The sequence below is a fragment of the Pseudorasbora parva genome, chromosome 22, assembly GCF_024679245.1.
Source record: "Pseudorasbora parva isolate DD20220531a chromosome 22, ASM2467924v1, whole genome shotgun sequence".
In the NCBI taxonomy this organism is placed as follows: Eukaryota; Metazoa; Chordata; class Actinopteri; order Cypriniformes; family Gobionidae; genus Pseudorasbora; species Pseudorasbora parva.
In genome coordinates, this window is record NC_090193.1 from 4,850,001 (window position 1) to 4,863,886 (window position 13,886).

The window sequence follows — 13,886 nt, forward strand, 5'->3', positions numbered from 1 at the left end:
TTTCCTTACACCTTACCCTAACCACTCTTAAACCTACCCATCCCTGCAAACCTGTCCTAGTATCACCCGTATCACCACAATAGCAGCACAAGTTTTGAATACATAATAAGTGCACCGCACCAAACAATTTCCTTTTGACGAAAGTACATAATAGTTAAAGAGAACTTATAAAAATGTGACAAAATAAATTGTTAATTATTTTATGAAAAAAATAAATCTTCTAGCAGTAGAACTACAGATCTAAAGCATGTTGTTTATAAACTCCTTTAATAACACAACAGTACTTTCCATAAAAAGTAATTAAGTAATGCAATATTGTAACATTATTTTAAAAGCACCATTCCCCCAACATTTATTTATTTTATGGTCACTTAACTCAATAAATGTGTAAATATATATACAACTCATGATTCTTCTCAGTGTAACTGTTTACAAAAGGTTTAGCCAAAGGTTTAACGAGCTATTTCTACCGGATTTAACCCAAAAGTATAAATAGTATAAACTAATTCATTTAAGCTGATTCAACAGTGGTCTTATTCTTAAATGTCAACAAATCAGCTCTTTGACAATATGATCACAGCGAACATTCAGATCCGCGTTATGACCTAGAAAGAGCAGCGATCAAAATATAATGAATCATCTTTTGAAACTAACATGATGCTTCAAATAAAGACTGTATCGATTATTTGTCATTAAATCATTAATTCAAGAGATTGGTTCAAAAATGCTGATTCATCCAATAATGAAACAAGTCTTTATGTAGTGAGTCTTTTTTTTTTCATAAAAGAAGTCCTCAATTTCTCAATTTATCCAGAATCACGCAGCTCTAATATAAAGCATGGCAAAGGTTGTCAGATAGTCAGTGATCTGCAGAGTTCACACACTCACCTGGAAGCCTGATGGTCCTGGTTGACCCTGCTCTCCTCTCTCTCCTGCAGGACCCTGTGAACATCAGATCATCTCAGTGCTCATTCCTTCTCTGAATCTCACATGAACACATGATGTACACACACATAGAGACACTCACAGCAGGTCCAGGGGGTCCAGCAGCTCCCGTCTCCCCATCTTTACCAGGCAGACCCTACGGAGAGCGAGACATCCGTCACATCATTGTTGTATCTATACAACAATACTTTTGATAAAAATATTGCTCTATATTTTACACTCACGACACGTCAAAAAGACACACGACTCATTACATTTGTCAACCATTACAACCATTTTAGACCACGTGCCTGATGTGCCATCGTTAAACTTGCAAAAGTGGATTCGGACATGCCCTAAGTGCACCTGCACGGTGAGCTTCAGACCATTCGATCATTAAAATAAGGCCCTAAGTCTTGTTTGCTTTAAAATTTTTGGTTAAAATAAGAACAAATATCTGGGGTATAAAAAAATATGTACAGGTCCTTCTCAAAAAGTTAGCATATTGTGATAAAGTTCATTATATTCCATAATGTAATGATAAAAATGAAACTTTCATATATTTTAGATTCATTGCACACCAACTGAAATATTTCAGGTCTTTTATTGTTTTAATACTGATGATTTTGGCATACAGCTCATGAAAACCCAAAATTCCTATCTCAAAAAATTAGCATATTTCATCCGACCAATAAAAGAAAAGTATTTGTTTTAATACAAAAAAAAAGTCAACCTTCAAATAATTATGTTCAGTTATGCACTCAATACTTGGTCGGGAATCCTTTTGCAGAAATGACTGCTTCAGTGCGGCGTGGCATGGAGGCGATCAGCCTGTGGCGCTGCTGAGGTGTTCTGGAGGCCCAGGATGCTTCGATAGCGGCCTTAAGCTCATCCAGAGTGTTGGGTCTTGCGTCTCTCAACTTTCTCTTCACAATATCCCACAGATTCTCTATGGGCTTCAGGTCAGGAGAGTTGGCAGGCCAATTGAGCACAGTAATACCATGGTCAGTAAACCATTTACCAGTGGTTTTGGCACTGTGAGCAGGTGCCAGGTCATGCTGAAAAACCAAATCTTTATCTCCATAAAGCTTTTCAGCAGATAGAAGCATGAAGTGCTCCAAAATCTCCTGATAGCGAGCTGCATTGACCCTGCCCTTGATAAAACACAGCGGACCAACACCAGCAGCTGACATGGCACCCCAGACCATCACTGACTGTGGGTACTTGACACTGGACTTCAGGCATTTGGCATTTCCTTCTCCCCAGTCTTCCTCCAGACTCTGGCACCTTGATTTCCGAATGACATGCAAAATTTGCTTTCATCCGAAAAAAGTACATTGGACCACTGAGCAACAGTCCAGTGCTGCTTCTCTGTAGCCCAAAAGTGTCTTGACCTGGGGAATGCGGCACCTGTAGCCCATTTCCTGCACACACCTGTGCACGGCGGCTCTGGATGTTTCTACTCCAGACTGAGTCCACTGCTTCCGCAGGTCCCCCAAGGTCTGGAATCGGTCCTTCTCCACAATCTTCCTCAGGGTCCGCTCACCTCTCCTCATTGTGCAGCGTTTTTTGCCACAATTTTCCCTCCCACAGACTTCCCACTGAGGTGCCTTGATACAGCACTCTGGGAACAGCCTTTTTGTTCATAAATGTCTTTCTGTGTCTTACCCTCTCGCTTGAGGGTGTCAATGATGGCCTTCTGGACAGCAGTCAGGTCGGCAGTCTTACCCATGATTGCGGTTTTGAGTAATGAACCAGGCTGGGAGTTTTTAAAAGCCTCAGGAATCTTTTGCAGGTGTTTAGAGTTAATTAGTTGATTCAGATGATTAGGTTAATAGCTCGCTTAGAGAATCTTTTCATGATATGCTAATTTTTTGAGATATGAATTTTGGGTTTTCATGAGCTGTATGCCAAAATTCACAGTATTAAAACAATAAAAGACCTGAAATATTTCAGTTGTTGTGCAATGAATCTAAAATATATGAAAGTTTAATTTTTATCATTACATTATGGAAAATAATGAACTTTATCACAATATGCTATTTTTTTGAGAAGGACCTGTATATATTGTTTTCTGTTTGAATTAAGTTTATTTTTCAGATGCCATTGGCAGATATTTGTTCTTATTTTAATCTCCCCAGCAAGCAGTTTTAATGTTTAATAGCCATCCAATCACAGCCCTTACATCTAGGCTAAAACCAGGCAAAATATGGGCTGTCACTGAAAATAGCCATCTAACTATAGCCCAAGAATAGACCAGTCATCTAAAACATGAACATGTCAAAGAAATGAAACCAAACGCCTTGTAATCACTGTTGACTTTGCTTACATGATGGAATATAATGCATCTCGCAGGTTATTTTGGCAAAAACTACATGTAACTAAATTCAAAATTATTTTAGCCAGAATTGAGTAACTCATAGCCAGACTATATCGGGTCTATAGTTAACTGAGACTGTGAAAGGATGGCTATTACTTTCTGGGTCACTTCATTTCAAATAATTTTTATCCTAAGCTTAATATCCTTAGGATAAGCTTAATAGACTTAATAACCTAAGCAATTTCGATTCTACAGTAAATGTATCTTGATTTAAGAATGTTTAGAATGTAAGAATACCAAAAAAAATACTACGGTGAAAATATTTTTTTACTGTGTTGCAGTTGTATAAATGTCGTCCTTTTCCTGTGAAGAATCATCCAAGTAAGAATTTCACCACATGCACATGAACATAAAGCTTTGACTTGACTTGAAATAAAAGCCAATTGCTAGTTTTGAGCACAGCCTGTTTTCTTTATAGTATCACACTTAGTATTTTTCACTTTGTAAATTACCATTTACCCAAATCTATGATTAGTAATGTTGACTGAAATATACACGAGGGCACTGAAATGCATCCAAATGTCTAGTTTTCCTTAAAGCACATCACTGTTTTAGCTCTGTGAGACAGAAATTGCCAAGAAACACTGGCAAGGGAGCTCAGCACCGCTAATGAGAAGGACCAACGCTCAGTCGCCTTGAAGATTAGTCAAGCTGCTCTGGATCCCCTTTGTTGTATTGAGGATATTAGAAAGCCAAACTTACACGCAAACCCGGAGCTCCAGCGAGTCCCTTCTCTCCAGCCTTCCCAGCCTCGCCCTGCAGCAAAAGGAAGATGCTTGATATAAACTGCCATCATTTATGCTTAAAGAATAATTAGGATTCAGAGCAATGCTACATTTTTAACTATAAAATGTGTTCAGAGTAATAAATATGAACAAAAAAGACCTGCTATGTACATATTCAAGTTGCTTGACAAAACAAAACAAACATATGTGTATTGACAAGAGTTTTGATGTTTACATTGCCACCCTTGGGTCCAGGGAATCCCATCACTCCAGGCTGACCGCGAGCACCCTGAGGTCCCGGGGGTCCCGGACGGCCATCTTCACCAGCTGCGCCCTACATCCTCGACAGAACACTACCATTATTCACATTACTAGAGCTCAAGTTTTAGCATGTAAGATTTGTAGACGTGTTCCAAATTACATACTATACACTCAACTACATAGTATATGGATTCCCGCCGATAAATATGTAAAGCTGTGACCATTAAGAGTCTAACATTCCATGTTTTTCAGTTCAATTAAATGCACCATCCAGGTATTTAAAGTACACTTTCTTGTTGGCACTCCACAAAATGGCATAGTGCACAAGTATGCAAATTTGGACACACCTTTTGACCTTTTCAAGGCCCTGTCCCAAATGGCACACTTCATATGGCCGCTTTGACTTTCGGGTAGAAGTTCCTATACGAAAAAAGTGTGCATCGAGGGTGCACTCCTACTGCAAAGGGAGCTCTTGCGAGCACCTTTCCGAAACCTAAAATGACAAATTGGATACCCAGCGGCCTCGTGGACTTCATGATAATGCGCAACCAGCGGCCATTGTAAGACCATAGGGTGTCACATTTGTCATTTTAGGTTTCAGAAGTGTGTTCATGTGCCCTCGAGTGGCATTATATCACGAAAGGGTGGATTCGTAGGAAGACCATGAGTGGTTAGGGTGCCATTTGGGACAGGGCCAATACGTATTGAAGGAGCAGCATGGACGAATCGGGACAATGATCATCAATGCCTGGATTGAGAAGTACACACTTGGTCACACTTTCCCTTCCACCTTGATGGGAAGGTTCACTATTAACCATATATGTTCGGTTCTTTGGGTCACTAAAATAAATAAATAATAATAGTGGTAAAATTCATGGTTATAAAAAGTCTACTTAAAATATTGGGAACAGTAGGATTTATTTAAGCAAAAAATATATTATATATTTACATCATAATGATTATTTTGTTGCGCGATGGTAATTTGGGTATCAGCATGCGCAGTTGCGCCGGAAGCTTCTTTATAAACATACAGAGTAACGTCTATTGTTATTCACAACCCATCATCAGGAGCACACAGCCCGTTGGTATGTAGCGAATTTAGAACCTTTTGAAAGTTCATCATAAGCTACGGTCTGCTGTACTTTAATTCAGGAATGTGTAAAGTTTCATACTTGTGTAATTGTCAACATTGGCTGCGTTTAGTCCGTGCTGAGAGACTTGATTCATAGTTAGGTTAGCGCGTGTACTGTTCAGTTCTCTGGGTTGCGATATGTTCGAACACAGGATAATTCACAAATTACCAAGTGAACAAATGTAACAGACGGTTGTGTGGTAGGCAAAAGGAGTTGCATCAATACAGTAAAGCATTGAGCTTCAGTGTTATAATGATTAATGCACTTTACCCGCTGACTCGTGTGATAGTTATACTCTGCGCACGAGCGCTGCGCAGATGCGATGCGCAGTAGTGCTGCGCCGCTATGCGTGATGGGAAATGTAGTTTCTGCGGTGTCTATACAGCTGTGTAGGACTGTATAGGAGATTATATTATAGTGTAATCTTATTTACAGCAGAAATAGACCTAGTTATTTTATTGTAACTACTTCATGGTTGTTTATTTTGCATTATATGTTCAATGGATATATTTGTAACACTGTTTTATTTCTTATTTCAGGTTTATGACCTGTGGTCAGTTGTATAAATAAAACAAAAATACAAGACTAATGACAAACACGAGTCGTGCCATGTGTGCTGCCTGTTGCTAGCCCATTCGGATGGCTGAAAATTTAAAAAGATCCGAACAATATAGTCAAAATATTAGCTGAGTCTACTCACAGATGGACCGGCTTTGCCTTGTGGACCGGCATCACCAGGACGCCCAGTCAGACCCTGTGTAATGAGAATCCTGTGATTATGACAAACATATATAATCAGTATCAAATCTGCTGACACTGCAGACAGTGGACTGATTTACCCTTGCGCCAGGCAGACCCGGTTCTCCAGGCCGTCCAGGATCTCCGCCGGCTCCTTTAGGCCCTGATACGCCTGCAGCTCCACGCTCACCCGGAGCACCCTGCAACACACCACGATATTAACAGAAACTGAATACATACTTCAACAAAGTAAAACCTGATATGATTTTACCCCATATGGTAAATCAGTTTGGTTTCCAATGTAATATAGTTCAATCTTGACTGAAACCAGCTGCATATGCTACATTTCCTAAGAACAATATTCTGACATTAGTCACTAATAGTATTAGTCGACCAAATGTAAGTCAATGAGAATAGGCTCAGTTCTGACCAAATTTTAATTTGAAAAAAAAAAAAAAAACGCCACATGAAGAGGCAAACTCACAGTCTGTGACATACAGATCTGTAACACATTCATGTAGTAATTATGTTATTTTAACAATTAGTTAACAATAAAACTAAAATGTAAGTCACTTAAAGGTTTCATGAACTGGCTTTTTTATTTTCAGTCAGGTCAACTAATGACGTTTGTGTGGTTTTTACATTCAAAAACATCATAACTAATAAGTAATAGGCTATTTTCTACACTGGTTTTAAGGCTCTCTCCTGAACGCTGGGTTTTGATGGGCGTGCCACACTGAAGACTTGGAAGTAAACGCCTACAGCAAGGATTGGATAAGATTTGCATATTTAATCAGCTCCCCTTTCAGTACAGGTTAAATAAGAAAGGGATTGTTTTAAAAGTGGCACCAGAATGATTATCTCGATCACAGGGCTCGTAAACGTCTTTATCAAACAAACACAATGATTTATTTCTCACCCGCGATTGATTGGAATGTTATTTTTGTATTACTTGGCCCGCCCGATCGGTGAATATGCGAACCGCATACACACACACACACACACACGTGCGCCCGTGCGTGCGCCCAGATCAACAAAGGAATATTATTTCACAATTTGAGATTCCCGCCTGCCGACGGGCTTTCGTTTTGGTAGCCCGTCTGGAAAACACATAGCCCCGGGACTACTATTACAAATAAAAAAGACGTTTTATTCACATATGTTTGTGCACCATCCCTGTCATATCCAATATAGAAGACACAGCATTGGGTTTAATCGAAATATGTCTGCAAATCCAGCATCGACCTGAGACTTGTTTACAAATGATTCCGCAGTGAAATGAAGCGAACACGCGTACATGTCTTTCCCACGTGAGCTGGAAGTTCATTAAAAATAAATGAAGTATCACACATTTCTAATATTTCTAATATGTTCTTCCACAATCAGGTAAAGCACAATATCTTGCTATCTTCTTTGGCACATTTATTGCTGCTGGTTAGCGTGATCCGAGCAGCTCCATGAGTCGGTAGGCGGGGCTACTGAATTGCATGAGCTTATTATTCTGTAGAGTCATTGCGCGCTGACGTAACGATAAAGCATAGAGTGCACACGATCATTTTCTTGGACTGGTGTCTATAAAAGCTTTTCTTTGACTAACAAGTAAGTTTTCAGCTCTGAAACCTACAGGATAATCTTATATTATCATGACCTTTTATACATCAAAACCTCAAGGGAAAGTTGATTTCTCAATTCATCACCCCTTTAATATTAACTTAATATTAAATGTGAATCAATATCACATTTGTAGTCCTCCTGATATTTGGAGAGAAGCAGCACTCTTCCTGTGATATCGATTAACTATATTAAATTATACAAATTTAAAAGACATACAAAGTTATTTTTGCCCTCTTATCTTGAATATTGGGAGATGCACTCTCTAAATGCACAAGCGCACCAGGCTAACCTGCTAGACGTAGAGTATGCGTGCACTCTCTAGGTGTGTTTTTGTAAAGTGAGGAACACACACTCGATAATGTCAGATAGCACATTGTTAAAACAACAATCACGATATTGTCGTAGACTATCGCACACCCCTATATAGTGGTATTTTACCGGGAATGTTACATTACATCCGGCATAAAATTCTGGTAAGTGCTTAATGTGTTTTGTATTTTGAGCATGGCGATGGCGTCTCACCTTTGGACCAGCCAGGCCATCTTGTCCAGGAAAACCTCGATTACCAGGAGCACCCTGCAGAAAACGCAACAGATTATTATGATATAAGAATGCTTATATACTTCCAATACTTCATCGGAAAAAACTATTAACACAATAGCCCTGTCTAACCAATGAGCTTGAGAGAGTCGATTAACACCCCAGTGTAGCTGAACGTATGGGTCACATGTTGAATGTTACAAAAGACTGAAGAGGAGCAGAAAAGTTCTTCAGTACTGGTAAAGATCAGATATGAGGCAACAGTGTCTCACTCTCTCTCCAGGAGGCCCGACGGGTCCAGCGGCACCAGGCTCTCCTCTGGGTCCTCGCTTACCCTCCTCTCCGGCAGGGCCGAGGGCACCTTGAAGACCAGCGCTACCCTAAACAAACCATGCTTTATTTTAAACATTCATTTTCATTTAACCATGACAGCCTAAGACGACACATTTAACTCATGCAAAACACTCATACATACACAGACAGAACATAAACTTGATTTAAAATGAATTATTTACAAATATTGTAACATTTAAAAATGTAAAAAAAAGTATTCTTTTATTACAAAATTAATAAAATACTTAAAGCCTTTACAAGTATTTTTAATGCATCAATTATGCCTTGCAATGCACATTATAATGCATTGTATGCTCTCATGAATAATTGTAACCAAAGTTATAATATAATAATTATTTATTCAGTGTTAGACCTTTAGAAAGTACAATACATTAAAATGCATTTTAACTTTGATTACAATTATTGATAAAAAAGCTATAATGCTATATATTGTAGATTAGAAATGCTGTTATAATGCATTATACATTCATTCTTTAGATTTACTTACTTTACTTACACACTTTACTTAAAGACATTCAAGTCTTTAAGTAAAGTGTTACTGACACTCATGTTTACAGTCTATTCAGTCATTGTATTTCAGATTTGTTTGTAGTTTTTTACCATTATATGACATTTAAGGCTATCAGTGACTACGAGTGTGAATGAAAGGACTTACAATTTCTCCTTTAGGACCAGCCTCACCCTTGAACCCTGCAAGACCTGAATCACCCTAAAGACAAACACACACTAGAGTTAGATCTGTTACTGCAAATCATAAGGCTGATCTGATCAACCACCAACATTATCAGAAAGAGACCAGAAGATACTCTGAATTGGACTGGTCTAGGAGTAGGTGTCTAGCTGTATTAATTTATTATTATCAAGTAAAAAAAAACACAAACGGCATGCGAGTACCAAACTTTGTTCTCTATTGCGACTCACCTTGCTTTTCATAACATTCCACTCTTTATTTTAGTTTTTATACCTCTAACCTGTCAATAACTTTAAGCAGCCCTGCCCACTGAACGCTGCATCTATAATATAATCAATATCAAAAATAAAAATCTGTAGAATGACACTTTATATCTTCATTACAATATATACATTTCGACATAACAGCTAGCACTTGATGAAGGGTCCAAAGTTTAGTTTAATCTGTGAATTGTCGACAATAATTCATATCTTATGCAGCATTACTGTCTGTGTGGATATAATTATATTTGTTTAAAAAGGACCTATTGTGCTTTTGTCCATGTCCATTTGTCTTTAGTGTGTAATGTTGTTTGATCATATTCTCTATATCAGTGTCAGTTTTTCTGAATGCCTCCATTGTAGTTTTCATACAGTCACAGTATTCCTCATTTAAATAATTAACACACAGAATAAAGGAGTGAAGCCTGGTTGAGTTAGTTAGTAGTGTGTTGAAACTGGTGGTTATGGTGAGGGAGAGAACATTTTCCAATGTTCGCCCCGCCCCGCCCCGCCCCACTCACTTTTATCGTCTCTAATTCAGCACATGTCTGTCTACCTAGGCCTACCCCTAACCGAGAAGCACTTATTATTAAACACGTTAGAGGCTTTATTTCCACTTTTCTAATATTTTCTCAGTTTTTTATTGAAAATAAATGCCTTTCCGATCTGATATGTGATGGGAAAAGGGAATAGAGCGAGTGTGGCAAAAGGCGGACTCGAACCTCTGATCGATATGCGTCAAAACTTAATGACATGTGTCTTACCCCTAGACTACAGCCACTGTAGAGAGTGTGGTGATTTCCATAATTTTGTCTAGCCCAATCAATCTTTAAGTAGCCTAAAACACATCATATTTGTGTTTAATGTAAACAATATGGCATCTATCGTTACTCCAGTCAAAAAAAAACAAAAAAAAAACGAGAGGCCCCACTTTTTATTTGCTCCCGACGCCCAAGTAGATTACATACTTTTCATAACTAATGTGCATACTTTATCCATATTTATAACGAACTGGACTTTTCATCCATGTAGGTTATTGTAGATTCTATGTAGGTTATTGTATATTTGACAATATTAATAATATTTATAAAATAAATATTAGTTGATAATATTGATAATACTAAGTAATTTTATTTTGTTTGACAACGTATTGACTAAGATAAGAAGACTAACCGCTATACTGGGCTTTCTTTCGATTTTCTTTCTTTCTTTCTTTCTTTCTTTCTTTCTTTCTTTCTTTCTTTCTTTCTTTCTTTCTTTCTTTCTTGATAATCAGGTTGATAAGCAATTAAACGTGTGGCTGAGGGGGCGCCTTATGATGATAATGTTTAATAGGCATTATGTTGTATTTCACTTGTTCCGATTCGATGCTTAATGGGAAGTAATGGGCGGCACTAGAGCGCGCTCACGCCCCTAACACAATTGTCGCCCTAGGCAACCGCCTAGCTTGCCTATAGCAAACGCCGGCCCTGTATTGAATCATTAATTCACAAAGAGATTTGTTTAAAAAAAATGCTGATTCATCCAATAATAAATCAAATAAAAAGTCTTTATGAGTGAGTCACTGAATCATTTGTTCAAAAGATTTGTTCAAAAATGCTGATTCCTCCAACAATGAACAAGTGAAGTCTTTATGTCATTGAATCATTCATTCAAGCTGAAAGAAAGAATAAAATGTTTTTTCTAAATAGATTGTATCAATTAACATTTCATCAGAACATTTAGTTGTCTTTTTGGAATCGTGGGAGAATCAGCATCTCTTTAAAAAAAAAAAAAAAATCTAATTCTAACTTTATCCAGAATTGCACAGCTCTACTGGACACAGTTAAAGCAGTGTAAAGTATTACAATGTACAGTCAGCTGGTCATTGGTGCTAAATAAACCACATGTCGGGTCATGAATTGAAGATTATCCCTTACTCAGCGTCGGAGGTAAATCTGAACTGAAGACTGAAACTCACAGACTGTCCCTTGGGCCCCAGAGGCCCCGTCGCTCCCTGAGGTCCAGGAGGGCCGCGAGGGCCTGGGAAACCAGGAGCGCCAGAAATACCAGGAGCACCCTATGGGAAAAAAAGAGCTTACTCACATGATCTATTGTCTTACTTTGGGTCAATCAAACGATCTCAAGTGATCATTGTATCATGTCCAAACAGGAATGATGCTTAGATGAATTATAAAAGTAAACAACTCATTCACAAAAGAGATCACAAATAACAAAGTCTCATGGATATTTACATATACATGTACGTACCACTGATCCTTTAGCTCCGCCGATGCCGTCAGTGCCAGGGTTTCCCTGCAGATTGAGCGAGAGCACACAGTCAGAGAGTTACCGTCTAACGCTCGCTTTGGTCTGTGCATTCTACTTAAAAGCAAAATTATAATAACAATCTTGACAAAAAATTAGGAAATAATGAATAATAAAACATCTAGGCGTCCCGCAACATAATAATTAAATTTTAAAAAACATAATTATTTCAGCTGCAGTCTTTCCTGAGCGACCGCACTGCATTTTATATTGTGTTTAATGTTGCTAATTCAAATTCCTTGTTAATGCAATGTATGCTTTCTACCAAAATGCTGAGAAGGCTATGAATGTAATCAGTATCATCTTTAATCCAATCATCAGAGCTCTAAAATGTCTTGTCATTCTGAAGTTGTGGGAAAATGATATCATCAAACACTGACTGGAACTCATATGGTGCCGAACCCTTCACTAGTGACCATCCTGAGCTGTGATGTCAATTACATGCATTTCTTATTTAAAGCTTATTTTAAAGGGATAGTTCACCCAACAATTTAATTTCTGTCATCATTTGCTTAGCCTTAAGTTGTTCCAAATCTGTATGAGTTTCTTCCTTCAGCTGATTACATAAGAAGATATTTGGAAGAATGTTTGTAACAAAGCCGATAGAGCAACCATTGACTACCATAGTATTACGCTAGACTAAACTAAAACATAAAGTATAAATAACATTTGTGTGCTCACGTTTTGAGAACATTATTCATCAGATAACTTTCAATGAACGTTCTATTAATGTTACTGGAAGAACTTTTGTTCATAACTTGCCGGAACATTAGCTAAAGTTCTGAGAACGTGTCCTGTTAACGGGTTAGGTTGGTCTGGTTGGATAGTTCATCTGGGTTTTGGGGTCGTGTGAGTTGTGAGACCACCTAAAATCAGCTTTTGCCAGAAAATCTTCCATTTATGTTCTTCCAAAAAATGGTACAAAAAGTTGTGTCCACCCAACATGCTCAGTAACGTTAATAGAACGTTTGTTCAAAGTTATCTGGTCTTAAATAATGTTCTCAAAATGTTCACAAAAACATCATCTATACATCGTTCATGAACTGTTTCTTTTTTTTCTGAAACATTTTAGTCGGATGCTTATCTCACATTTTTAAATGTTCCTCCTAGTTTTAGAATGTTCAGAGAATGTTCCAGAAATGTTTGCGAAATGGAATGCTCCCTTATCATTTGCATAACCAAGAAAAAAACTATTTTGATTGTTCAGAGAACATTTGGAATAAACTGATGGGAACACATTTGTGTTAGCTGGAATGAAGTATTTCATTCAAGGTACCAGCACTGAGCTTCCTATCATAATAATAATAATAATAATAATAATAATAATAATAATAATAATAATAATAATAATAATAATAATAATAATAATAAACCTTCTTTTACTCACAGAAATTCCAGAAGGTCCTGGAGATCCTGGGACGCCAGACTCTCCACGGGGTCCTTGAGCTCCCTCAGGTCCACGGGCTCCGGTAGGTCCTGCTTCACCCTATGAAAGATTAGAAACAACATGATACAAACTACTTGTGCGTTTTTAGCATGACTATTTCTGCTCAAGAACAGATCATTTCAAGTGCCTGTGCTGTACATTAATCTGTATTAAAAAGTGTTCATAAACCTGCAGATTATTACTACATGTGTTGCTTAAATTATAGTCTTAATAACAGGAATGTGAGAATCACAATATTCCTCACATAAATCATTAATACGCAGAATAAAGGGGCGGGCCTGATTGAGTTGGTTAGTAGTGTGTTGAAACTGGTGGTTATGATGAGGGACAGGACATTTCCCAGACACGCTGGAAGTGCTTGGCCAATTACAGCACACTGGTCAAGCCGACCAATCAGAGCACATTGTGCTTTTCAGAAGGCGGGGCTTCATAGAGACAGGATCTAAACAAAGCGTTACTGACAGACTGGGAAGAGACGAGCTGCAACAATGGAGAATATGAGGAAATAATCA

General features: G+C 38.0%; 1 protein-coding gene across 2 annotated transcripts in view; it reads right to left on the reverse strand.

Moving 5' to 3' along the window:
- The window catches only part of col2a1b (collagen, type II, alpha 1b), a 65,125-nt gene that overhangs the window by 21,511 nt on the left and 29,728 nt on the right, over positions 1–13,886 (reverse strand). For both annotated transcript variants that reach the window (XM_067431668.1, XM_067431667.1), the window contains 12 exons: positions 13,315–13,413; positions 11,871–11,915; positions 11,581–11,679; positions 9,325–9,378; positions 8,588–8,695; positions 8,298–8,351; positions 6,263–6,361; positions 6,124–6,177; positions 4,265–4,363; positions 4,007–4,060; positions 1,028–1,081; positions 889–942 (listed from right to left, as the gene is read on the reverse strand). In XM_067431668.1, the coding sequence (XP_067287769.1) occupies positions 889–942; positions 1,028–1,081; positions 4,007–4,060; positions 4,265–4,363; positions 6,124–6,177; positions 6,263–6,361; positions 8,298–8,351; positions 8,588–8,695; positions 9,325–9,378; positions 11,581–11,679; positions 11,871–11,915; positions 13,315–13,413 (873 nt within the window). The remainder of the gene's footprint in view (positions 1–888; positions 943–1,027; positions 1,082–4,006; positions 4,061–4,264; positions 4,364–6,123; positions 6,178–6,262; positions 6,362–8,297; positions 8,352–8,587; positions 8,696–9,324; positions 9,379–11,580; positions 11,680–11,870; positions 11,916–13,314; positions 13,414–13,886) is intronic.